The 27,445-nt window shown below is 35.8% G+C and overlaps 1 protein-coding gene across 1 annotated transcript in view; it reads left to right on the top strand.

Moving 5' to 3' along the window:
* LOC138701512 (calcitonin gene-related peptide type 1 receptor-like) overlaps positions 1 to 25,934 on the top strand; it is a 1,012,748-nt gene extending 986,814 nt beyond the window's left edge. Inside the window, exons 12-13 of the mRNA XM_069828480.1 lie at positions 6,404 to 6,692; positions 16,060 to 25,934. Of these exons, the coding sequence (XP_069684581.1) occupies positions 6,404 to 6,692; positions 16,060 to 16,212 (442 nt within the window). The 3' untranslated portion in view covers positions 16,213 to 25,934. The remainder of the gene's footprint in view (positions 1 to 6,403; positions 6,693 to 16,059) is intronic.
* The last annotated feature ends 1,511 nt before the right edge of the window (positions 25,935 to 27,445 follow it).

A 27,445-nucleotide genomic window follows, 5' to 3' on the forward strand; every position in this document is an offset into this window, starting at 1 on the left:
CTGCTCCTTCAGAGGAGCTGAGTTACTAGTTGACCCTCTCCTTTCACCTCTCAAGAATCATACTCCCCTCGCAGGTATCCTCTCGTGAAATTTGGACACGTAGTTTCATTTCTTAGACTGGCCGGAGAAGAACATCACAGGAGAAGCTGGGAGTGGGAATTTAGAGGAACTGATGAGAAGTGTTGACAGGCTAAACGTTTGACCATTCACTACCTCAGTGATTAACACAGCTATAGTGATTCGGTAATGTTTTATGAAGCTTATACTGTAAACGTTCGGAAGTTGACGAATAATAATAATAATAATAATAATAATAATAATAATAATAATAATAATAATGATAATAGTAATAATAATAATAATAATAATAATTTATTTCATCTGTCAGAGATCATAGTTTCAAGTAGCTTTGAAATGAGTAACAGTTGATGCATTTCTTTCGCATTCTTCGCAGAGCCGGTGAGGTGAGTTCTGTATAATATGTGCCTATGTATCCCTCATACAGGGCAGATTTTTTTGTTCTACGAATGCATTTCCTGATTGAATTCCCATTTTAAAATAATTCCAAAAGTTTTTATAGTCGTAAAATCATACTCATGTTTCGAGTTACTTAGGAGTTTTCCATATTAGGCGTTATTTGTCCATATATTAATGATATGATTAAGGCTGCTTTCCAGTTGAGACAAAAATGGACTAATTATTAGTAAATTCAATATTTTTTCATGCTTATTTCAGATGTTGATAAATCCTCTTCTTTGATCATGCTCACGACAAAATTATCAGTACAGACTTAATAACGTGACATATACTCTCAAATTTTACAGTTTGTAAAAGTCCATGTCAATACCAAAATAAGTGTAAAGGACGTTCAGAATTTCAGAAAATCATTTATTATTTATGGGAGAGAAATTTTTGAAACTAAACAACAGAATAGCATAGGCTATAAGAAATGATGCGGAATTGTTAGTGAAAATAGTTCGGGAAAATTGGGTAAATTGCTGTTCATAAGTTAGATGGGAAGAGAAAGTGAAGTTATAAATATTGAATTGCTGTTGGTTACAAATAAAATATTGCATAATCATGTAGAAGTCTCGTCGTGTTACAATAATATCTCGACTAGACGGCATTTCGAAAGGCGGTCAGCTGCTATATGCGCCGCAGCATTTCTGGTATGTGACGTCACAAGCTTGTACATTAGAACCAATGGGAATCAGTCTATAACAAGTACTTCCCGAGTTCGTTTGTTCACGTGTGAGTGTTTCAATACATTGAATAAGTAAATGTAACATTTACTGTGTGTGTGTAAGATAAATAAATGGAAGAAGAGACTGTAAAAAGGCAAGTATTGCACAGGCAGGCGCGGAAAATAGTGTTTAAGGTGTATAATTATTTTAAAAACATTGACGAGCAGAACAGTGCCGGCCATCTTGATGCTGGCTGCAACGTTGCCAACGCGCAAGAAACGATTGCAGAAGCATATGGTATAAGATTGAGAACAGTGCAAAAAATATTGTTAGTGAAGGAAAGAGGGTTTGTTTGGTGTCATGCTTACAGTAATCAACGGCCACGGTCATTATTGTCTTTTGGTAATCTAAATTCTCTCCTGCGCTATTTGTATTGCACGTGTGCGTGAAGTACGATGTGGCAATGTTGTACTCTATTTTGCGCCCTTTATCTGTCTCTCTCGACGCAAACGCTAGCACACTACCGCCTTTCGAATTGCCGTCGACTAGAAGTAAGGTAATGGAAAATATTTTAGATATAACAAGGCATTAAGAGTAGGTTTATGAAGTAGTTACAGGACCACCATAAACTAGTTTTATAGAGTGTATATTATTATTATTATTATTATTATTATTATTATTGTTGTTGTTGTTGTTGTTGCTGCTGCTGCTGCTGCTGCTGCTGCTGCTGTTGTTGTCGTTGTATAAAGACACGCATAACTATTCGATTTTTTCCTCCCCTTATATTGATACATCAGGCCATGTTCTCATTTCAAATAATTTTTCAACAGCATGTGTTTTATACAAGGTGTTCCAGTAGAATGTGATGGTTTTCATAGCCTTATTGTGGGGCAATCAAATTGAATTAATAGAGAACACTGTTACTGTAAACATTGTTGTAGAATGCAATTTATTAATCTGTACTTAATTTTTTTTTAAATTACACTTTTTAAGTGACCTCCATAATAACGAGCACATCGATTAGTAGGGTGAAGCAGTAATTAGGAGAGGGAGAGGCCGATTTAATAGCGAAGTGATATCTCCATATTTTAGTTTACTTGTATTCGCGGGGATGTTCTGGCGACTTGGTTAGAATTAGCTTCCCACGCAGATGTTTCTCTTCCTCTCGTCACTTGTCAGAATCGGACAGATTTATGGCCACCTTGGGCAGGGTTTTGCATAGAGACTCGTTGAGGCATAGAATCCTAAAGTTGGACTGGACCCGTGGGAAAGTTATTGCAAAGCTCGGATTTTCAAAGAACGGGGTTCTCGAAAGATCTACTAACTAATTTGATGTTGTGGGAAGTCCAAAGTTTAAATTTAGAGATGTATTTCGCGCCCAATAAGAAGAGATCTTGGTTCAGCTTATGAGGTCACTTTGGACCTATAGGGAATAGATTTTAGGCCGGTTAAGTGACGTAGTTTTTAGCCAATAGGATAGTTAGTTTTAGCGTAGGATAGGTTTTTATAAATAAGGGTGACGGGGAGCGGAGAGGATCACAACTTCTTATCGTGTCGGCGGCCCTCCATACAGGGCACAATAACTACTTCGTTTCGTGTCGACAGGACAACTACTTCTTTCCGTGTCGACATCTTTTTTTTGGGTGTCGGCGGCCCAACTTAATAGTCTTTCTTCCGGCGAAGACTCGATAGATAGAACTTTGTCATCGGCGAGACTACTCGTCAACGTTTAGGAGCTTCGTTCATAGTGTACTGGACAGAGTATTGAATTTATAGTATCGGAGAGAGTTTGTTCAGAGCTGCCATAGAGTCGATACAGAAGTGCGACCAACGACTGAATTATAAGTCAGCCGGAAATACATACTCTAGGGTTTACCAAGTGAATACGACAATAAACTTATAGTTTTGGAGTTTACACTGCCTTTTATATAAGTAGCCGGCTTGGTATTATTCCCGACATCGTCCTACACCACAACCGTACCTCGGCTATCCTGAGTGAATCTCACGCAACACCGATCGTCGAAATAGGGTGGGCTGGCGCCCACTACTTAAAACCATAATAAATTTGCCTACCCTATTCGCGCTACTCGAAGTACGAGTGCTGACAGCCGTGGACCTGCCAACGTGGGACGCCATCGATCCCAGCGCAACCACCCTCAAGGGTCAGGCATCTTTGAACGCCAAATCGATAGTGATCGATAATTTATTGGTATATGTGTAACTTCTTTAGTTGTTACTTCTAGGAATAGATGGCGAAGATACTAGTCAGTGTTGCCAATCGTTCATAAATATACCCGCATTATAGAATTCAATATTTCATACCCCCTCTGCTGATTGTAAAACAACACTGGGTGTAGCTGAAAACCGCTGATATTGTCAATAATGAGTATAATTTATGCTTAATCCACATCATCATTTTCCCCGACACTTTTTAATAGCCACAATAATGGTGTCACCTATTGAAAATTAGTGGAAATGTTTCAAAGTTTTTCAATGTGTTACATTATCTTCGGTTCTATCTTATCCCGTGGTTAGAAAATTCGCTTACACGATCATAAAGTCGTAGGTCAGACATATTTGAACGTCAGTGTACGAGTTGTGAACGAATCGTTACAATCGATTCATAATGTATGATTTAATCGTTGCGATCGACTCCTGAGAAAGGATCATGTTGCCCATCTCTATTGTTAGCTGCTTCCTGCGCTTCTTTGTATTGTGTACTTCCACTGCATTTGATTACATTAAATTACAGTCCACTAATTCATACGGGTTATCCGCATGTACTTCTAAAATAAGATTACCACTCCCATCATCCTTTAAGGAAATGAAATTCTTGCTCTCTAGAACAATACGAAATTTATAGACTCAAAAAAATACCCACAATACATCAGCATTCGATTGAATTTCAGAATACACCCTTTTCGATACAATCAGAAAACAGGAAACCAGAAGATAGCGCTGGAACTCACTAAGATTCCGAAGATAGAAATAAGTAGTCATTCATGTAAAATAACATCGTAATTTAAAATGTTACCACAGTGAAGTCTTATTTATTTAATTTAAATAACTTTATAGTTCATCAGTGATTATGTACAGTCTTAGAAAAAAGTTTTATCGCACAGATACTTTGTAAGTCCCACAAAGGAGGCAGTGTGCTTGATCAGACATACAACGAAACAAAACTAATTTTATTACCTTAACTAGCCGTTCTCTTGTCAGTCAGGTAGGTCGTCCTCTGATCATGCACACTGCCGTCTTTCTGGAACTTACAAAGTATCTGTGCGACAAAATTATGCTGCACTGGTATAATTTATAAATTCAGTAGCTTAATTCTGGAATCTAATACATAGGAATATTATAAGCGGGGTTCAGGAGCTCAACATACTGTCTGAAATCTACAGTACATCCTCAATTACTTATAACTGTAGAGTCCGGATATTAGGCAAAAAGCCATTTTTAAACAGAGTGTATGTATGAAAGACCTATTAGAGATAAACACGTTTCCACACATTTGGGGACGATAGACCCAATTTTTATTTTGCCTTTTTTGCCTATTTTAGCTCCCGTTGCCTATTTTAAGGTTAAATGCCTTTTTTTAGCCTTTTTACGTCGTTATTGTACATTTTCTATTTATTATTTAATGAATTTATAATAAACTGCACATAAATTAACTTATATCAAAAAACAAAAAAGAACGGTTGCACATATATATTCAGCACACACGAATATTTGCTGACAATCTCATTCTCCAGCAATACATATGTTTCCAAGAAGTCGTAAACTTTTCTCCCCTACCGATTCCATCTTTTATGTCACTTAACAAAGATTTTTGAACAGTATAACTTCTCTCATCCCAAGTCACGCGTACTTTGAAGTCTCTAATCCTTTCTCACACTCCTCTTTTTGAGGCAATACACAGTCGGTTTTTCGCGATCTCTGAAAGAAAATAGAGACAGCCTTTCTGAAATAAGTTGTTTTAAGTTTGCTCCAATCACTTCAGTAGAAGTAGAAAGATCTTTTTCCAGCATGAAAAACATTCTCTCTGACAGGCGGCTCACTGTGACAGTTGACAACTTAAAAAAGCATCTTGTTGTGACATGTAACCAAGGAAAGTGAGTACCGTATGGGATAGTTTATTAAGTATTTGTCTATTTTTTGTCTGTTTCCATAAATAATAAATGCCTATTTTCACTATTTTAGTGTCTATATCCCTGCCTATTTTAACCAAAATAAATGCCTACTTATTAGGCTGTAAGTCTGTAACAGTAAGGTTTGTCAGTACATTTCATACGTCCTGCTGTAAAGGAGAATTCTTGAAAAATAAAATGAAAACAATGTTTAAATAAAGATAGTACGCATATTTTTAACACTAGGAGTTAATTTTACCTTTTGTTATTTAAAAGTAACTTTCTCACAAATATAGTAGGCCTATAACAAGAGTTATTTGGGTAACACACACACGACATTTTGCATCTTTAACGCCAATTTCTAGTATACAAACTGTATTATAATCAAATATAGGCTATGTTATTTTATAATCACTCACAATAACGTTTAAAGCTCTTTATATTTTAACTACTGTATTTTCAAGCGCACTGAAGCAATTCACGCACTCAGAAACGAGGCACTCAACTAAATTTCTAAAAAAAATGACAAGATGAGAGTAGGATTTGATCTGTAAGTGTCATAAACCCATCCTCACGCCCCTGTTACAAGCTGTTTAAAAATATCTACTCGAATGAATCTTTGCTAATAATAAAAACCTAACGAAACCGCCTGACCTGTGTATTGTAGAAATGAGAACTAATCTACCAAAATGAAGGCCATTTTCAAGTTTATCAACCTAAAATTAGTACGTTCTGACCAAAGGCTGGGTCACAATAAACCGGGAACGGAAACGACTGCAATGAGAACGGAAATATTGTTAAAATAAATATATTTAAATGTGAGCATTCACAATTAATTTTCACGTTCCCGTTCCCGGGCTTCGATAAGCTTCTCGTTAATTTTCCGTTTCCGGTTTATTGTGGATCAACCTTTATTTTATCTCGGATACATGTTGACTAGTGTAATTGCAGTTGTACAAAACATTTACACACAGATTTGTTGAGTAGGCGCAGAATTAATGATTTGTCCACTCCAAACGGTTAGTGATCTTTCAAAACGTGAGGAATCTTAAAATATACCACATCCAATATAGAGCATTGTGTTGCCCGCAGATGCTGGATGGAGGACAGTCACACACAGTGGATCCTGACTGCGCCGGTCTTGATATCGATGGTGGCGAGTACGATCTTCCTGGTGAACGTGGTTCGCATACTGCTCACAAAACTGCACAGCGCCTCGGCCAACCCTGCACCCGTTGGCATGCGCAAAGCAGTACGGGCCACTCTGATCCTCGTGCCACTGTTTGGGATCCACCACATTCTCATTCCATTCCGTCCAGAACCCGGACAGTCGGGGGAAAAGCTGTACCAGGTGTTCTCCGCAGTGCTCGTCTCTCTGCAGGTAAGAGCTATTAAAGATTTTAACTTTCTTTATTGATATCCGACCTACGATTTTATGATCGTGTAAGCGAACTTTCCAACCACGGGGTAAGTCACAACCAAAGATATAAAAAAAAAAATTACAAACTTTGACAGAGTTCTGCTAGTTCTCAATAGGTGGCACCATTATTGGAGCCGTTAAAAAGTGTCAGGGAAAATTATTATGTATATTAGGCATAAATTGTTCTCATAATTGACAATATCAGCGGTTTCCAGCTAAACCCAGTGTTGTTTTACAATCAGTAAAGTGGGATGAAAATTTGAATTCTTTAATGCGCGTATAGTTATCTACGATTGGCAACAGTGACTATTATCTTCGCCATCTATTCATAGAAATAATAACTAAAGAATCAATACTTCAACAAATGAGGTTATCAAATGCAAAACTTACCTTATCCAGGTAAAGTGATTTGTCAGAAAACAGGGAAAACCGTTATGGATATGGACAGTTTTGCATTTGATAGTAGTTTTCTGAGCTCTATGGAAGAGGAATTAGACAAGATTTGCACAAACCGACTATATCGGTAGATAGAGAGCTGCAAGAAGTACAACATCCCATATGTAACTCTTTTTTTTTTTTTTTTTTTAATTTTGGATAAGGCGATTTTGCACTTGATAGCCTCAAATTATTGATCATTATCGATTAGTAGAGTCAGATATCTTTGAATATCAGTGTACCCTTTTCATATCACTCTATGGTAGTTGCGGTCTTTCCCAATCCGACACTATACGGACACAGTATGGAACTTCCGTAACATGTATTTAGTATGACGCTAAGCCTAAGATAATGGGTAGTGTGAATAAAACTGAAGTACTTGCTCAATGTTTGTACACTGATGTTCAAAGGTATCTGATCCTATTAATCGATAGTGATCGATAATTTGTTGGTGTACAGTAAGTGTGCATTCTTTAGTTATTACTTGTATGAATAGATGGCAAAGATAATAGTCACTGATGGCAATAGTAGATAAATATACCCGTGTTATAGAATTCAATTTTTCATCCCACTCCAATGATTGTAAAATAACACTGAATTTGGCTGGAAACCGCTGATATTGTCTACTAGAAGAATAATTTATGCTTAATCTACATAAAATTCTCCCTGACACTTCTTTAACGGATCCCAATAATGATGCCACCTATTGAGAACTAGCGTAACTCTTTCAAAGTTTGTCAATTTTTCATATCTTTGATTCTGACATCCCATGGTTAGAAACTTCGCTTACATGATCATAAAATCGTAAGTCGGATACATTTGAACGTCAGTGTACTTATGAGTATGGGCACTTCCTGTGACTAGATTAGTGGTTCTCAAACTTATTAGCACTGCGGACCCCTTTCCATAGATCAGTATTTTCGCGGACCGCTTCAAAGTCGCCAATGGAATGATGGGTAGGTTAGATTTTGGGATTAATAAGTGAATATGAGTAGTAATATGTGTTATATTTTCCAAAATGGAGTCAATATTAACGATGAATTTTAATTTAAATGTAAATAATATTATTCTGTCCTAAAAAAAACTAGGTGGCCTTCATTAATATATAACAGCAGAGTTGACATTTAAAACTATCTAAAGCAAAACAATACTCTACTTATTTGTATAATATTCTTCTTTGAAAAAGAAGTCATGTAAATTTTTCAAGTTTCCATACTTCAGTGAGAATGGTGGAACTTTTCTTGTGCCTAAAATGAGTTTATAAATGGGATAAATGTTAGTTATCTTTAATCTCAAGTCTGTTGCTGCAAATTACTCGGTTTCTTTCAACAGTTTTGATCCATGAAAAATCAGAAAATGTCTGCTGACAGTCGTAAGTCGTGGGAAACGGCATTAAATGTTTCAAGGCTCTGAGAGTTCGTTGTGTTCCTCATGAACTTTCATCCAAAATCAAAAGCTGGCATTGACTTAATCGTTTTTCCAAGTATTGTCATATAATAATTCAACAAGTTGATCTTCCCCTTTTCGGTGAGATTGTAACCATCAATGATGATAAAGGAATTTGAAGCCACATATAGTTATAATTGAATGAATGAATGAATGAATTAATTAATTAATTAATTAATAAGTCTGTTGTGTCTCATAAAGGGCTAGGGCCTTATAAGAAAGGGGAAGCTCGCTTATAACTCTCGTGGCGAGCTACTCCACGTAAGTGATTACACACGCTACTTGAGCCTAACTACAAAGTTCGCTTAGCCAATTTCAAAGTTTCTTGTTCTCTTTGAGATTGTGTCCTAGTTCCTTGCAAGCACATCTGCACCGAGCAGCACTAGACCATTGAGCTCCTACAAGTTGTTGAAGAAGCCTGCCCATCTTCTTCCCAGCCTGCTTTGGGTCCTTCTGCCTGTGTGGTGGTTATCTGTGCCCATCTGTCGAGTTGTTGTCTCGTCACATGTCCTCCCCACTTCCACTTTATGGCTGCAGCACGTTTCCCGATGTGTTCTGATGCCGAGATTTCCTATAGCTTTCTGTTGGAGATTCTGTCTCTCAGCGATATGCCTAGTAATTTCCGTTCCATTCTTCTTTGGCATGCTTCCATGTTTTTCTCTCTCCTTCTGTGAGGGACCAAGTTTGGCATCCGTATAGCAGTACTAGCAGGACACAAGTGTTGAGTGCCTCTATTCTCAGCTTCTGGTTTAAAGCTTTGTCGTGAAGTATGAATTTAAGTGACCAGAAAGCCTTCCAAAGCCTGTGTCGTTGTCCTTATTTCTTTGTCCCTTTTTTGTGGTGGAATGATACAAGCTGACCTAGATATACATATTCGTCCACATATTACAGTTCTATTCCATCTACCTCTATTGGTCTTGGTGGCTTATTTGATATTATCTTGGTTTTGTTCTCATTCATTGAGAGGCCAACGTCTTTGTTGAGCTTGCTATGTTCTCGGAGCATTTGTTATACTACGTAAGATGATCTGGTGAATAACACTGCATCGTCGGCGAATCTCAAGTTGGTTAATCTCTTGCCATTTATGGTTATGCCGTACTTGTCCCATTTTAATTTCCTAAATATATCTTTCAATACCCAGGTGAAGAGTTTGGGGAGATTGGGTCGCCCTGCCTGACTCCTCTGCCGAGTTTGAAGGTCTGTTCCACTTTTTCCATCTTCACTTTAGCGATACTCCGTCTGTACAACTTATTCAGTATTCTGACGTATTTTGTTTCGATGCCTTGATTACACAGTGCCTGGAATACATTGGTGTGTCCAACCGAGTCGAATTCTTTAGTATAGTCTACGAAAGCTATATAAAGTGGCGTCTTAAACTCTTTTACTTTCTCTATAACCTGGTTAACGGATTGAAGATGGACTGCTATGCTGAATCCAGCGCGGAATCCTGCTCGTTCGTTAGGTTGGTTCTCGTCCAAGGTTTTCGTCAGTCTTCTTGTTATTATCCTGGAAAATAGTTTGTACAAGTTTGACATTAGTCTTACGGGCCTGTAGTTGCCTAGGTCGTCTTTTGGGCCTTTCTTATGCAGTTTTTGCAAAACTTGTTAACTGCAAAATTTGCAAAATTGAGATTTTGATGGATTAGTTAACATAAGGCAGGCCTCTACATGATGTTCAAGGCGTCTTAGTAAAATTGGGTTATTTCTCTTCATTGTAGTGTGTCAAAGTGTGATCGTTTTTTCAAAACTTGCCTTCTGCTATAAGTGAGACATACAGCAAAACTTGCTTACTGTAGTGTTTTGTCTCTCCTGTAAAATTTAGTTTTTTTCAGTTAGTAAGTTATGCAAAAACGGTCCTCAATTGTATTTGATTTCCATTATTCAGGTATGATTTCCGTTTGCAGTATCTTGTTAAATATAGTGGTGATTGGATGAATTAGAAGTTCTGCTCCGACTTTCACATATTCGTTCCATATGCCGTCTTCTCCAGGAGTCTTTCCATTTTTTAGCCCTTCTATTGAGCTTCTAACTTCGCTGTGTAAAATAGGAGGGAAGACGTCTTCAGATATTTGTATGTATTCAGTTTCCGGAATTGTGGATGAACTTGTGTACAAGGATTTGTAGAAATTTTTTACCTCTGATATGATGTCACTTCTCGAGGTCTACGGTTTCCTGATGATTTCTTGGCTCCTAAAATCCACTGTTTCCCTTGAATTAGCTGCTTTTTGTGCTGTCTTTACTGACTTGATCCTTTCGAGTATTTGCTTCGTTATTGTTGTATGATGTGCGCGAGTGTCGTTATGTAATGCTTTTTTTGTCAGTTTGTCTATTTCGGTAGCCTAGTTAGAATTAGGAACCGGAAAATATTTTATGCTCGACCATGCCGAAATGTAGTAATTATACACCTGGTAGTAGCCCTTTAATGCACCTCATTAAAGTACACCTATTCATTATAGTTCAGTTGTTCAGCCAATGAGAAATCACCATTGTAGCATTATAAAACCGCAAGTATCGATTATTCTCGGATATGCAATCGAAAGACAACTAGCGAAACGTCACGAAGGCTGGAAATCCAATACTGTCGCAGAAGGTTATGTTCTGTTACTATAATAATTAGCGTTGATTGTAAATAATATTCAAATAAATTCAATTTATCATCTCGTTTTTCAATTCTAAATCAATTTCCAGGTTATATCAATATTAATGTTCATGTTATTCTCTAGATTATATCAAGGTCAATGACATTCGTTCCTCGGAAAAAATCAATACTTTCGCGTTTGCGCACATCTCACAATTTAGAAGGTTAGTTCCGCTCCTCACTTAGATAACCATAACATGAATACTTATGAATAATTTCAAGTTAGAAATATGGTCGAGCATAAAAAGTCGTATGAAACTTGCCTATAATGGTAATTAAGACGCTCGTATGAAAATTATGAAACTCGCTTGCGCTCGTTTCATAAACAAACATACTCGCGTCTTAATTACTATCATTATAGACTCGTTGCATAATGTACTAATCTGAGTTCATCTTCATCCGTATTATGATGACGTTTAAGCCAACGCTTCATTATAGAAAAAAACTTATAAATTGTTAGTGTTTGTTGTGTTTAAACTTAGTCTTACACTTTTAATAACTTTCATAACACACAAAGGCTGTCAACAACAATCGAACGAATTTATAAGTTATACTGCACGTATTGAAAACGGCGAATAAGAGGTTAACAATGCTTAAGCATTTTCCGATGCCAAAATTTTTCTTCTACATTCTGCTCCATCTTGCCAGCCTTCTTCTGCCAAGTAGTTTTATCAATCTTCTCCATCCATGTTAATCCGAGGCCTTCTCCTCTTCCCCCTGCCTTCAGGGATCCATTTCAACTTCTGTCTTGGCAGTCTAACCTTCTTTACCCTACGTACAGTTTCCCTGGAAAAGAATGAGACGATTGAATATCCTAAGTCTCAGATGTAAAACACTGCGCATGATCGGAGACCAGAGCACTGATACACAAGGTAACGAATATTGAGTTACTTAAATTCAGGCTATTTGGTTTGTTACTAGCTTCGTTTCGAAATTCACTTCAAAAACTGCAAAAAATATGATAATATTACGTAAATTAAAGATAAATATGTACATAAATCGTGTAGTTAAATCGACATTGGACCTTCATGACTAGATCGACACTCCGCACGGAAAGGAAAGCTTCTGTGTCGTTTCAATAGCTAAGACGCTAAGACTTCTGCATGTTGTGTAGAAGAAAGCGAGTTCGATTCTTAGTCTACGTCAACGATTTTTTTGTCTAAATAACGTTGAAATAGCTAAGTAACGTTGAAATAGAGTTTTACAAAGGCCTGAGATTAAGTGTTAATAATCACAGACAATACAAAATTACAAGTTATAATATTATAAACGTTAATCTAATGAATGTATTTATACACACACACACATATGCGATGTAAATGCATATATATTAAAAACTAACAATTAAAATGAAATTAAAAAATATTCCTAAGCCACACAGACAAACTTTTACAAAGGTTTAGAGTCCTTAGGCTATGCCATTTGCTGAGTAATTATTACAATATTTTATTAGTAGCTTTCCCATATGTGTAAGAAATGCACTCGCACAAAACAATTTTTCTTAAAAGTGTGGCTTTGGATTATTTCATTCTCACCCCTTCAGTTGATTTTAATTGTTTTATGTACGTATTTGCAATAGTGTTTAGTTTAATGTGCATTCAATTTTATTCATGTTATGATGAATGAAAAAGCACTGTTGCAGTTATTGACTAATTACATATATTAATACTAATTATTAAATGCATCTGTTAAGTAATCAATTGGAGTATCTTTTGCAAAATCTTGAATGTTTAAGTTGTCAATAATATTTCTGTACCATATACTATAAGACGTTAAAAGAATTTGCAATAGATTTGGGATCTTCTACTTTATAATCACTGGTTTTAATGAAAAAATATTTTCTTTTTTACGATATCTACAAGTTTAACTTTAATAATATTCCGAATAGCTTTAATTGCATTATCTGAATTTTGTACTTTTCTATTCAAATGTATTATATTTCTCTCTTTCATAATTTTTTTTTTTAAATTACACTGTACTTCTTGTAGTATTTAAGAACATGAGGATCATTACATTGCAACTCATTACATATAGATTCTTCTTTTTAATACATGAGATTTTTAAGCCCCTGCGTATCTACATTTTTTTTTACTTTTGAATTTTTTCACAACATTGAGTGGAGAACATCCACTGAAGTGATTCTGAAATTAAATGAAAAATACAATACATTTACTCTTAATATCAGTAGTACCAGTATCATATACGTTTTTCCAAGATTCATTTTGTAGACATAAATGTAAATAATCACTAGACAGCATTTACGACCCTTTTTAGTTTTTAAATTAATATTTTGAAATTGTTCAGTGACATTGGAAACACTTAGGATTTGTTTATCATGTTCAGACAAGCCATTGATTATAGATTCTGTCGAATGGAAATTCAGTCTAATTCTGTGTACAAAACTTTTATCAATGGCTGTGCTACTTCAGTTTGTATGCTGGTGGGAAAATTACACTAATTTATTTTAATTTTAATTTAATTTTAATTTATTTATTTAAATTCAAATATACAGAATAAAGAAATATAATTATAAAATATACAGAATAAAGAAATATAATTACAAAACAAACAAAGAGAAATACAACTAAGATAATACAAGTATATAGAAAGAAGATACAGTAGTATTAACAAAATTTGAGACCGAATGAGCAGCGCTCGTGCTCAGTCGCAGTTCAGATATAATATTAAAATAAAAAATAATAATAATAATATAAATAAATAAGTAAAATAAAATAGGAACTAAAATATAATTACAGCGGCAATGGAATTATATAATATAATATTAACACTAGAGAAGAATAATATCGCACGTGAAAAGTAGGACTAATATATATTTCAAAATTATAGAATACAAATATAATATAGGTTGATTAATTCATACACATAGGCTATAAATTTATTTAATGAAATTGAAGATATTAACACGTTTCTAATTTTCTTGTTATATGTTAGTGGGTTACATGTTAGAAGTTCTGGATGTAATTTAGTTAAAGCATTGTACAACCGAGGGCCAAAATTTATGCTATGCTTTAGACCAGCAGATGTGAGACATTTAGGTTCTACTAATGTTGAATTAATATTTCGTCTTGTGTCATAATTGTGTGTCTGTAATACAAACTTATTACGATTTTTATGATAAAATTTTAACAGCGTATACTTATAAATTTGTTCAATATTAAATACATTACATTCAGAATAAATTAATTTAGTTGGATAATCGAAACGTTTCTTCAAACAGATTTTAATTATTCGTTTTTGTAGTGAAGTTAACGGACTAAGATTAATTTTTGTACTTCCACCCCAAACAATTATATCATATTGAATGATAGACTGAATAATGGCCAAATAAACATTTCGTAGAACTATAATAGGTAAGTAGCATCGAAGATTAACGAATTTATAAATTGTTTTACAAAGCCTCTTACAAAGATAAGTAATGTGATGAGGCCATTTTAAGTTCTGATCAATAATGATACCCAGATATTTGACATGCGTGGCTTCTTTCAAAGGTGGACATTTACAACTTTTGGGATCTAAACAATTTTCACTGTGTATTATTAGTCTATATTTATCGCTAAATTTTAAATTTTGAACACTGGCAGCTGTTAACGAAAAAGGAACTAAAGTTGATTTAGATATATTTAAAGAAAGGAAGTTGGAATTAAGCCATTTTTAACAATGTTAGCACCTATATTAGCATTTCTATATGCTTCCTGCCAAGAAAAACCACTGAAAATAACTACTGTATCATCCGCATATGAATATATAGATCCATTAAATTTTTCTACGACTAAGGTTGTCAGTTTCAAGGAGTGAATTTAATTTACTTTTACGGAAAAGTTCCGAGAGATAATCTACGTTTATGTCACTAATGAATAGCCACCTATACCCACCGACGCCCTCGAAATCGACACGAATTGTGGAATCAAGTTGTTGACACCTGGGAAGATCTCTCCGGGGATCAGAACTTATTCCACAATCTCGTGATATCCATGCCGGATTGACTTAGAGCTGTAATAGAAGCTGATGGCATGTGGACAAGATTTTAAGCTAACAGGTCTATTTTTGTTTCTTATGATTTTTGTTTGAGGAAGAATACTTTTAACTTCCGAGTAAGATTTTTTGACGAGGTTCAGCCCACTTGTAAGACCCAGAAATTGAGCATAAATTATTCCATATTTTTCGACAAATTAGACAGTCGAGGAACTCTGAAGAAATTAATTACACCTCAATAAAAAAGTTTTACGTGGGATCGAACACGAGACGTTTCGGTTATACAGTGGAACCCACAAGCTACTATATGAGCTACCGAGACAAGAGAGTGACAGCAGCAGTCCAGAATGTAGACCCCATAGCAGGCATTTGCCATTCGGTACAGAGAAGCAATGTTATTTTGTGACTCGAGCTATGTTGTGAAATCGTGGCCTTAAACGGCTATCTTCTTCGTGATCCTTATTCTGGTCCTTGTCCTTGTGGTGCTTGTAACAATTCTTGTTGTATTTGTCATGGTTCGTATTGTTACGTCGATATCGAGTGAACCGCGCTGTAGAACTTTAACCTCTGACGACAAAGAGTCGTCTCATTCCTTTTAAGGGTAACTGTACATGACCGTACCATGTTAACTGTTTCCTACGGATATAGTCAACTATAGAATTTGCTCGATTCAATCTGGAAATCCTAAATTGCTGACACATTCTTGCTTGGCACGCAACTCACAATTCTGCGTCTCACCAGTAACCGCTATTTACTTTCATTTCACTTTTAGCAGGAGATTAAAACTGAATGAATCAATGTTCCTTTTGTATTACAGGGCTTCTGTGTCTCTTGTCTCTTCTGTTTTGCCAACATGGACGTTCACTATGCAGTATTACCACTCCTAAAACAGCTGTTTGGAGGTGAGAGCACCATGGCAGCCCCAGGGGCGCACACCATAACACAAAGCTCGCGGGATCTGTGCGTCTGACCCTGCTTCCGGGTGCATAGGCCGCGGCCCACCCACCGCCCTGCACAGGACATCGAGATGTGCTGACCCAACTCTCACACTCTCCTGACCGGTCTTCCAGGTTCCTCTATTATTATTTTTCACTATTACGTCTTCACAAGCAAGGCTTCATTCTCATTAAAATTAATATGATTATAAAAAGTCTATGACTATGCTATTCAACGAAACCACCTACTGCAATTTCTTCATATGAACTTAAGCATAAAACTAAATATGCCATATTTCGAAGAGTAACTGAGAGATAGAGTATTAAACTTGCAATAGCATGTACCAAAGAAACACCTGAGGAACTATAGTTGGTGGAATTCTGCAGAAAGATACCAGCCAACAACGTTAAAAGTAACTCATTTGACTGTGTATGTCTATTTGCAACACAGTAACATATGTTACACACTTTCAGGGTAGTATAACGACCATCAGAAAAATCTGAGAAAGGAAACCCATGGCACTTGCAAATTGTAACCCAAAATAATTGTCACTAAAATACCGGGAAGAGACCTAAACTATATGGAATTGTGTATTTATCAACAGTGCACTCTTGCAGATATTGAGAGAATTACTAGCGATCTACTGGTGAGGTATGAAGTTCCTTAAGTGCTATATATCCCAATTTACATGTAGGTCAGAGGTTTCGCCTGGTTCCCTGGGTTTTCAGTGGAAACAATTTTTTATTATAACTCATAGCCGCGGTATTCCCAGACTTAAGTTCATTTTCTTAAACTACTTCTTATAGTAAAATTACTCTAAAACTGTAACGTGATCACTGAGGAACACTGCATAAAGGTGTTTGACATGAGAAATACGTACGACACATTATTTGAGACAAATTTAATCTCGATTTTTTTACTTCTAGTTTTTTTAGTTATCTCTTTGCATACAGTTATATGACAACCGTTTAGTGAACACTTTAAACATGTCAGATTATCAGAGTGCTTATTTGAAAGTAAATTATATCACCCACAAAATACAATATTCGTCGCGACCTACACTTGGCCAGCTGGATTACTTTGTACAGTCACTTGGAGTCCTTTTTAAACTCATTGTATACTGTCTACTCTAACTCTCTATTCTCATACCTACCAGGGGCGAGTTCACTTTTCTCTGCAACAAGGCACTGGCTAACTACTATGTATTTCCACGCATTTCAAAGTAAGCCTCTCTTTATTGCTAGAAACTTCTATCTGCAATCCGTAGCTACACATTCGCCTTTTTCCTCTAACCCTCGAATCAGACATTCATATCTCCTTTTCCTCTTTTTTTCAGTCTTCTGTCCGAGCAATTTTCCCTTTTCATTCTTACCAACCAAACAATCTGCACCTTTAAAAGAAGTCAAGTTAAGAACAATGTATTTCATGACATCGTCTCTCTGCTCCACGAGTAGTGCCTGTAAAAACATGTTCATCTTTATTTTGTTTTCTTCAATGATTCACTCTATAAACTCTCCAACATATGAGTTTTCTTTAACTTACTGGCATTCAGGGCAAATATTCGTCCTACTACCATCGATTCATATCTACTACTATTTTTAAATGTTTACCTCATCTTCCACGACAATTTCCCCACGGTCTGTTTAAAATGTCCCCGTCATATGAAAACCTTTGTCTCATTCTGTAGTAGGTATACGTAACTTCATCGGTGGATCAATATCAGAATTATCCTGCGTCAATCCTGAGTCCCCCTCAGATTTTATCATCATTTTCCTATATACTCACATCTTCTCTCTGGGAACTGGTTACTAAATCAAGTTAATAAAGCCTTCTCACAAAAAAAATTGTGTATATTTCCTAAGAACTTCCTGTAAACAGGTCAAGAGTATCATGAACTTGCCAGCATGGAATGTGAACTCCTTTTCAGAACGACTTGTCCCGTTCACATTGCCAAGTTCTATGCTGCCTTGATGGAGTATTTCCCTGAATTCAGCCTCCTTTTCCACCAGCACTCACTCCTTATCGTAGTTGCTTCCTGTGTCCGAGAAAAGCACCTGTTAGCAACAGCTATGCTTGGTTCTATACTCAGTCGAGGTAGCCACCCACTCCCCCACCAGATCCATCTCTTAAGATCGTGGTACTGCTACCTACCAGCACCTGGGTCTTCGACAGCAGTAGTCCAACTCGTCCACATCTGTGGAGTAACGGTCAGCGCGTCTGGCTGCGAAACCAGGTGGCCCGGGTTCGAATCCCTGTCGGGGCAAGTTACCTGGTTGAGGTTTTTTCCGGGGTTTTCCCTCAACCCAATACGAGCAAATGCTGGGTAACTTTCAGTGCCGGACCCCGGACTCATTTCACCGGCATTATCACCTTCATATCATTCAGACGCTAAATAACCTAGATGTTGATACAGCGTCGTAAAATAACCCAATAAAATAAAAAAATAAAAAAGTAGTCCAACTCGGAGGGAGACGGCACTAAGTAGAGGCTACATCGAACTAAAGTGCATTTATACAGTAGATGAGACAAGAATAAAAAGAGTAACAGAAATGAAAGGGTAAAAGAAAAAATTACAGATTTGGAGAACCTGGTCTTGTCTTCAGTCAACCACTTTCCCACACAAGGAAAAGGAGCCAATGACGAAAATTGGTGCCCAAGAGCGGATCAGCTTCTCTGTGAATAGCCTACAGAGACTAATCCACATCGTACCCAGAAAACTGCTCACTCCAACAAAGAGGATTTATTTATCTCGGTGGCACCCGCATCAAAATCTCACTATGCGCATACATACCAGAGGCCAGTGCTACCTAAAGGGAGTTCGTGGACAGAGCGAGTGCGGCACCTGACCTACATTCTGCTAGACGAGGCCCTCCCTAATACGACAGGGTATCTCATAAGTACACTTGCGACTGATGCACAAAGAAGAAAACTCACGATTCTGCGCAACTCAAACTCAATACTCCCCCTCCCAATTTCCCGCAGTCCGTAGTGCTATCTGTACTTCACAATTTTTGAATACAAGAATCCGGATGCTGAGAGTCACTTCTTTATACCCAGTAACACACCATGCACCGAAGCTCAGCAGAAAAGAAACTTCCCAGTTCATGCAGGCTACGTTTTCTTTTTCCTCTACTCCATTCCATTGAAACAAGGGGAGAACATAGTTCCATCGAAATCCGAATTCTAGAAAGATACACATAAGAGAAAATTTCAGGTAGCATACAGTGTGCCTCGTTACTGTTCCAAAGATTACTGCTCTCTGCCTATGAGCAAGCTTCTGGCCACACCTCACTTTCTGAGGAGAAAACAAGTTCGCCCTTCAAGCCTCTCACCATGTATCTGGCCTATTTCAGTCTTAAGAGAGGTTACCACAGTCTAATATATACAGTCACGAAGCTTGAGTTTATGAGGGTGCTAGGAACAATAGACTGTGCAGGTACTATTTCGCATTGTCTATAATGAGGCGATATTAGCAATCCTAATGGTTAGCAACTATCTATGGATGCATATTTACCACATATTGAGCTTCGTGACTGTATATACTAGACTATGAGGTTAACCTGGCACTTCTTACATCTTTCCTGCACTAGTAATTTAACCTTACTTCTATCTTCTCGGATACTAGTTCGAGACCTGACAATCCTTACCCAATTCAAACATTTGCACTAGCAAGTCTCAGTTTCTTGGGCTAAACTTTTTTTCTCGAGTCTTTCCTTATCTTTCTGCAAGTGTTTACACTCTACCTGAGGGTTGATTGTAGGAATTCCGTCCCTTCCTTTGATCTGCCATTTGAATTAATTACATTCCGACATCTGATCGGTAACAGGAGCGCCCCATTTTCTTAGTCGAGAGTGATTACAGTCAATTTCAGGCTTGACAATAGGACTACCGCTCCTTTCTCTAGTAATTGGAGCGCCCTATTTCAACAGTCAACCATCGCGATTAATTATTAACACTACTTGAAGATCGATAGTAGGAGTTAAGATGTCGACTGCAAGCCAAAAGCAGAAGTTCCCTGCCATTTTTCATCCCGTCTTTCGACAGCTCTCCCGTCCTTTGCCATTTTTAATCCTTAAAACAAATCTCCTATTTTAATACCCCTATTTCCACTCGACATAGCTACTATCTTCTTCTACCACTAATGACAGTGATCATTCATGTTATTCAATAAACCATAATTAACCCTCAGAAATCTGATTAGTTGAATATGTAATTAATCTGCGATGTATGCATTGAAGGGGGAAAGATACTGGCCATCCTACTCCATTATCTCCTGGCCTAATTGCCTCATTAATGATACCTTATTGATGTTAACTTACTTACGAGGTTAACCTCTGATGGCAGAATAGTCAGACCTTCAGAAAGTCACGCAGACGACCAGGATTCGATTCCCGGTCAGGTGTGGGATTTTTTCATTGAAAAAATCCATAGTGACACTTGTGGCAGACGAGGTCGCAGTTGGGGTTTTTCCCGGGATTCCCCTGTTTTTTCCCCAAATTAGGCATTTACGTCATTCCGTCACAATTTCTCCATTTCCATTATCATTCCGTAGCATTCCCCGAACGCCGGCCGGCGACGCATGGAGGAGGTTGGCCTAGGTATGAATGGGGTCGCCTGCTCGAAACCTGGACCAGAGAACCTTAGTGTGGTCGGCCGGTGTGAGTTTGGGAATGCGCCACCAGAAGGCTAGCGCAATAGGTCTGAACAAGGTCGCAGTGTTGGGCCATAGTTCCCCCCTCCATTAAACTCAATTCAATTCAAAATACTTATGAGGTTCAAACCTGCCTTCGGACAGTTGACTAAAGAACAACAAACCCTCAGAATTACTTTCAGTTCCACCTACATTCTCAATAATAAATATTTGGCTTCAGAATATGTACAGTATTATATTACTTTCGCGTGTTAATTATTAGGTACAGTACCTTGTTGACTAGTTTTAGCCTGTTATGGGCTATCTTCACAACTGGTTGGTGTCAAAAGTTGTGTAATCAAGATGTAAAATATTTGATCTTCTTGATCCTGATTAATTCCCGTTTTCTTATGTCAACTACTCCACAGGAATGCATAGTCACGACAAGGTTTAATAAAATGTACAGGATTATACAGAAAACTCTGATAAATAAAATGAAAATGGGTGCCTGTATATTACTGGAATCTGGATAATGAAGTGCAGTAAAATAGAACTAGTTTGTAGATCAACAAAATGAAATTTCTGGTACCAATCATAGATATTATAAGACACATGTGGGAAAATAATAGATTAGAAGTCGTTTATACAGGGTGGAAATGAAATAATCTTGCAGATTTGCAGAGCGAATTGATCATGTTGACTATAACAAAAAGTATAATACCGTATTCGTGGGAAATTTATATAATTTTAGGAAAAAAAGTTATTTTTTTCTGAAGAGTTTAACTCGTCGTTGTATATAATTACTGTGCATAAGATCTTGCTTGTTGTCAATGCTAATAGAGAATGTAATAAAGAATATTTTTTTCCTTTGTCGTATTTCGATCAAATGGACAGTTTTCGTGTAAATTAAATAAAAAATTATTGCACAATTTTTGCCTAACTAACCTGATTAGATGTGGAAACACTGATCAGCTGTTCTCGACTTTCTTTCGATAGGGGTAGAGGTTAATCGGTAGTCAGGTCGTATTGTCCCAAATTCGGGTTTTACTTTTTTTTTAATTTTATTTAGTCTTTATTTTTTTATTTAGATCCAATTGGATAATGTTGGTTTTATAATAACTATCATTTTAAGTTTGTTAAAATTTTATTTTTTTTAAATTTTGATTTACGTGACTGTTCAGTGGTAATGGGTGTTTGAGTCTTCCGATCTTACGTGAAGCTTGTGTTACCATTCAACTTACAGTATCGCAATGCCGAGATTTTCTAATTCTGAATGTCTGGACATGATTTTAATTTACGGAGAGACGAAATCCAACTCGCGTGCCGCTCAACTCTTGTCTGCAGAAAGGTTTCCGGTAAGATAGTATCTAGTGCAGATATATTCATCGCTGTCTGTAAGCTGGTTCATGACACGGGCAGCGTAATTCCAACATTCCGCAATCGGGGTCGACAACGACCTGAAGAGGAGATTTTTAATTTGGTCGAGAAAAACCCGGACCAAAAGCAGTCGCTTGATTGTGCAGTACGTAACCTTTTGTTTACATCTCACGTCGGATGAGTTTAATGGCTCTGTGTGGAATTTTGGGCATTGCAACGTTGCCAGCGAGTTTGAACTTTCGATGCAATTATTGAATGAACCATGCACCTAATTGCAGAACGTATAATAGATTTTTTTGTTTATTTTCAAGTAATATATTCCTCCTTTCAATGTGTAGGGTTATATCACTTCCAACCTGTCTAATATATTGATGTAAATTAAAAGATCAAACAACATGATGGAAATTGGGTTGATTATTTCCATAGAATGGATGTTACTACATAAAAAAAGGAAAATGTGGGAATAAAAACTGTACAGTCGAAGTTGGATAAGCTAATAAAAGAAGAGATTATTAATAATAAAATTAGTAATTGTTGCTAATTCTAAATAATTATGTTCTGCTGATAAACTTTGTAATCATTCAGTTGAATTTATTATTTTTATTGGAAATAAAATTTGTCGATTAGTTACTACTCTATCTCATGCAATAAGAGTAAATATTAAGAAATGGAAGACTAAATCCACGACTTGAAAAACAAGACAGAATATAAAATTTTAGTATTTCAAAGTCTTATGAATTTTTTCCTTCATAATGTATTTAAAGTTATAATAAAGATGAAAATGCATTTTGCTCTATTTTAGAGCGCATTTTAAGATTAGACTACCTTACTTCTTACGGTAACTATCATAAAACTGAAATTATGTTAATGTAAGTGAAGCTAGATTTTACACTATTTCAGTTTTACTAGTTATAAAAAATGCGTCAACAATGTGTAATATGCACTATTGTGGAATAAATGGACTCTTTTTGAAGAAAAACTGATGCCTCACAAACAAATTATTCTTAGACGATAAAAAAGGAAGATGTATAAAGATACTGCCTAAAATAAACTTTTATGAAACAAAAATTCTAATATATATTTTATAAACATAACGTAATCTTGTTTCGAGGTTTCATTACGTTTTCTTATGTTCGTAATGTTTATTATTTTTTTCTGTTAGGAATGAAGCCTTGCATTTATCTGAATAATATTGATTAAATAAAAATGTGAGATTTTCTGACCCTTTCTACCTACTTTTTTGAACTGGTCTTCCAGATTCCTTTATAATTTTACTGAACATATTTCTCACTTTCATCGTCTAATTGTTTACAAATAAGGAGAAGACTTTTCACATACAAGTAAAAGTTCTGTCTGGGGTGGTGTTTGTTGGGGAACAGATATGTTTTGGAGTATCAGCATTGCACTGATATCTTTAATTTCTACTATTTCTTTTAGAATCATGATTAGTCTATATTTCGCTGTTTCTAATCTTGCCTGGGAATATTAGAACAAACAGTCGTGGATCTCAAAATTTCACAGACTTTTATACACGGGTTTGTTATTGCCCAGTATGTTTTATCATATTACTGTATTATAAGACTTCTCTCATTCACATTTTAAATATAAACGAACTTCGGAATCATGTGATGAACATTATCACACACAAACACACGTTACATTATATGGGCGGGTACATAAAATTAAGGCAACATTGATAAAAATTTGTTATAAAATTATAAATTTCGAAAGTAACACAACTGTTAATGACATCAAGGGTCTAAAACGAAACGAAAAGGAAAGAAATTTTTCGAAGTAAAATTTGTGCATACAAACAACATTGGCGCAGGTTCTATCTAGGTAATGTAATTTTTTTCTTCTTCTATAAGTCCACCATTTAGCATGTTAATTATCATCGCTCTCGATGAAAAGTAAAATTTGTGTATAGGCCTACATGGTGCAATGTAGATAATTTTTAAGATGGCAAAACGGTCTGTAGTTTGGCATTTGACCCCAATAGAAAGGGACACGGATCAATAATTTTTATTCACTTTTTATTCGAATTAATACACTAATAGCTAGAGCCCGGATATTAGGCAAAATGCCTCTTTTAAACTGAGTGTATGTAAGAAATACCTAAGAAACGAACGTGTTTACGTTTCCACACATTTGGAGATGATAGGCCCAATTTTTATTTTGCCTTTTTTCGCCTATTTTAGCTCCCGTTGCTTATTTTAAGATTAAATGCCTTTTTTAGCCTCTTTACGTCGTTATTGTACAAGTTCTATATTTTTAATGCATTTAAAATAAACCGCACATAAATTATATAACAAAAAACAAAAAAAAAACGGTTGTACAAATTAAAAATATATATTCACTTCACACAAATATTTGCTTAGAATCTTATTCTCCAGCAATATATATGTTTCTCCCCTACCGATTCCATCTTTTATGTCACTTAACAAAGATGTTTGCTCAGGTCACTTCGGGATTTACCAGCGAAAGAAAGGGGATGAGGGAAGTATTAAAAGCAAGTCTCCAGGTCCCGTTACTGTTGTCGCTTGCACGCACGAATCACGCGTACTTTGAAGTCTCTAATCCCTTCTTACACTCTCTTTTTGAGACAATACACAGTCGGTTTTTGCCGATCTCTGAAAGAAAGTAAAGACATTCCTTCTGAAATAAGTTGTTTTAAGTTTCCTCCAATCACTTCAGTAGAAGTAGAAAGATCTTTTTCCACCACGAAAAACGTTCACTCTGATAGGCGGCTCACTATGACAGTTGACAACTTAAAAAAGCATCTTGTTGTGACATGTAACCAAGGAAAGAGAGTACCGTATGGGATAGTTTATTAAGTATTTGTCTATTTTTTGTCTGTTTCCATGAATAATAAATGCCTATTTCACTGCCTATTTTAGTGCCTATATACCTGTCTATTTTAACCAAAATAAATGCCTAAACATCCGGGCTGTACTAATAGCATTAGTAGAAATACATACATACATAGATACATACATACTCGTACATACATACATACATACATACATACATACATACATACATACATACATACATACATACATACATACATACATACATACATACATACATACATACATACATACATACATACATACGTACTGATTCCACAAATTATTATTAAAATTATAATTATTATTATTATTATTATTATTATTATTATTATTATTAAAAATGAAATTAAAAGTTCCTTTCATATCACCATCACGAGAATTAAAGAATAATTGTATAAAAATTCTAATAAAATTGTGCAATTTAATCATACCCATTTATCCATTTGATAACATCATATTTATATTTCCATTGTGAATGAGTAGTTACGTTGTTGTTGTTCACTAATAAATTTCTCTGCTGTTTTTGGATACAAAGTGTTCGTGCATGTTAGTCTGTCTCTCGGAGTATTGCGTAGCTGAATCAGGTGTTTTGTCTTGCATTCCAAATCATTTCAGTGAAGCATGAACATGACGTGGATAACGCCATCACTTTTGAATACATAGAAGTTCGTCAGTCTTGATTCTAAAATTTCATTAAAAACTTTTGTATTTGAAATGTTATCTTTACCACACATGACTGACGAATTCTTACACATTTATTTTCTTTGGTGATCATGGTTGTTTCATAAAGTCATTGTATCATTTTACTCCTTAAAACACAAGAAAATGTACAATTGTTAACTGTTAAGGAAAATGTAAATGTATATGTATATAAATATATATTCTTTCTATGTCTTCTTTCTAAGCATAATTTCTTTCTAATACATGAATACAGATTCCAATTCCCTTACTTCCTTTCTTCACTATCAGTTCAACTGTTTTAGAGCTATTTGTAAGGTGATTATGTGGAGCATATGTTTAGCATGAGATTTTTTGGAGTACTATCATTAAACATAACTAATGTTAGTCTAATATTCTGACATTTCCATTTTGTAACATATTTGTAGCCTACATCTAAAGGTCAAGGCAATACCTATTGTCATGTTTTGGAAATGGGCCATTAACACAACAAATATACGAATAATATAGACTGTAGAAATGAAAATCTTGAGGACAGTAGCCAATTATATTCTTCTTCGCCAGCTCAACAACACAGACAAACTTTACATGTGGACAAAAACATATTATCCTAAACGACACAAGTTGTAATGTATGGTGAATTCTGTTACATTCTTGAGAATAAGCATATTATATATATATATATACACATATTAAAAAGAAGTTCCAGTATATGTGTAGTAAAATTAATTGCAGTAATTAAGAATAACTTATAAATTTTAAACAAAATAAGTTGCAGGAACTATTTTCTGGTAAAATATGTTACAAGCTTGGGACTTTGAGAATAATTACTTATATATAACTTCCACTATGCATATGTGTAGTAAAGTAAGTTGTAGTGCCTGAAGATAGGCACTTAAATATTAAACAATACAAGTTCCAGTAAATTTTTAATAAAATCTGTTACATTCCTGGGACTTTGAGAATAATGTCTTATATTAAACAACACAAGTTACTGCATGTCTATGTGCAGTCAGTTGCAGTGTCTGAAGATAGGCACATAAATATTAAACTAAACAAGTTACAGTAAATTTGTGGTAAAATCTGTTACAAGCTTGGGACTATGAGAATAATGACTGATATTAAACAACACAAGTTCCAGTATGCATATGTGTAGTAAAGGCAGTTGTAATGCCTGAAGGTAGACAGATAAATATTAAACAAAACAAGTTCCATTAAATTTATAGGAAAATCTGTTACAAACTTGGGACTTTGAGAAAAACTACTGGAGATAATTACTTCGAGTATAGCGAAGTTCGATATTTTCCCATGTTGCTGTGCAGGAGGAGTCCTGTCATGTTTGTTCACCAATATTATAAAAATATTTGCTGTCCCCCTCTCCCATCCCTTCATGCTTTAAACTAGCATCGTGCATTACATGCGTAATAATTACGAGTTGCAACTCTCTTTCAATATCTTCAGCTATGGGTCTAAACCAGCGACAATTGCCAGGTCACTGATTTCATGAAGGTATTGCCCCTGTAATGTACAAAACCCTTGGTGCTCTTCTGTTTGATGGGTTTTCTATATTTGATTTGAAAACGGCGCAGATGGGCTACTTGGTATAACATAAATAAACATTGATTCACTGAACTAAAAAAATACAAAGCATATAAGTAGGCTACAGTAGAGGAGGCAAGACTTGTCCTGTGGCCTTATCATGTGCTCTGGCTATATCAGCAATAGGTACG

Source organism: Periplaneta americana, chromosome 6 (genome assembly GCF_040183065.1).
Source record: "Periplaneta americana isolate PAMFEO1 chromosome 6, P.americana_PAMFEO1_priV1, whole genome shotgun sequence".
Lineage (NCBI taxonomy): Eukaryota > Metazoa > Arthropoda > Insecta > Blattodea > Blattidae > Periplaneta > Periplaneta americana.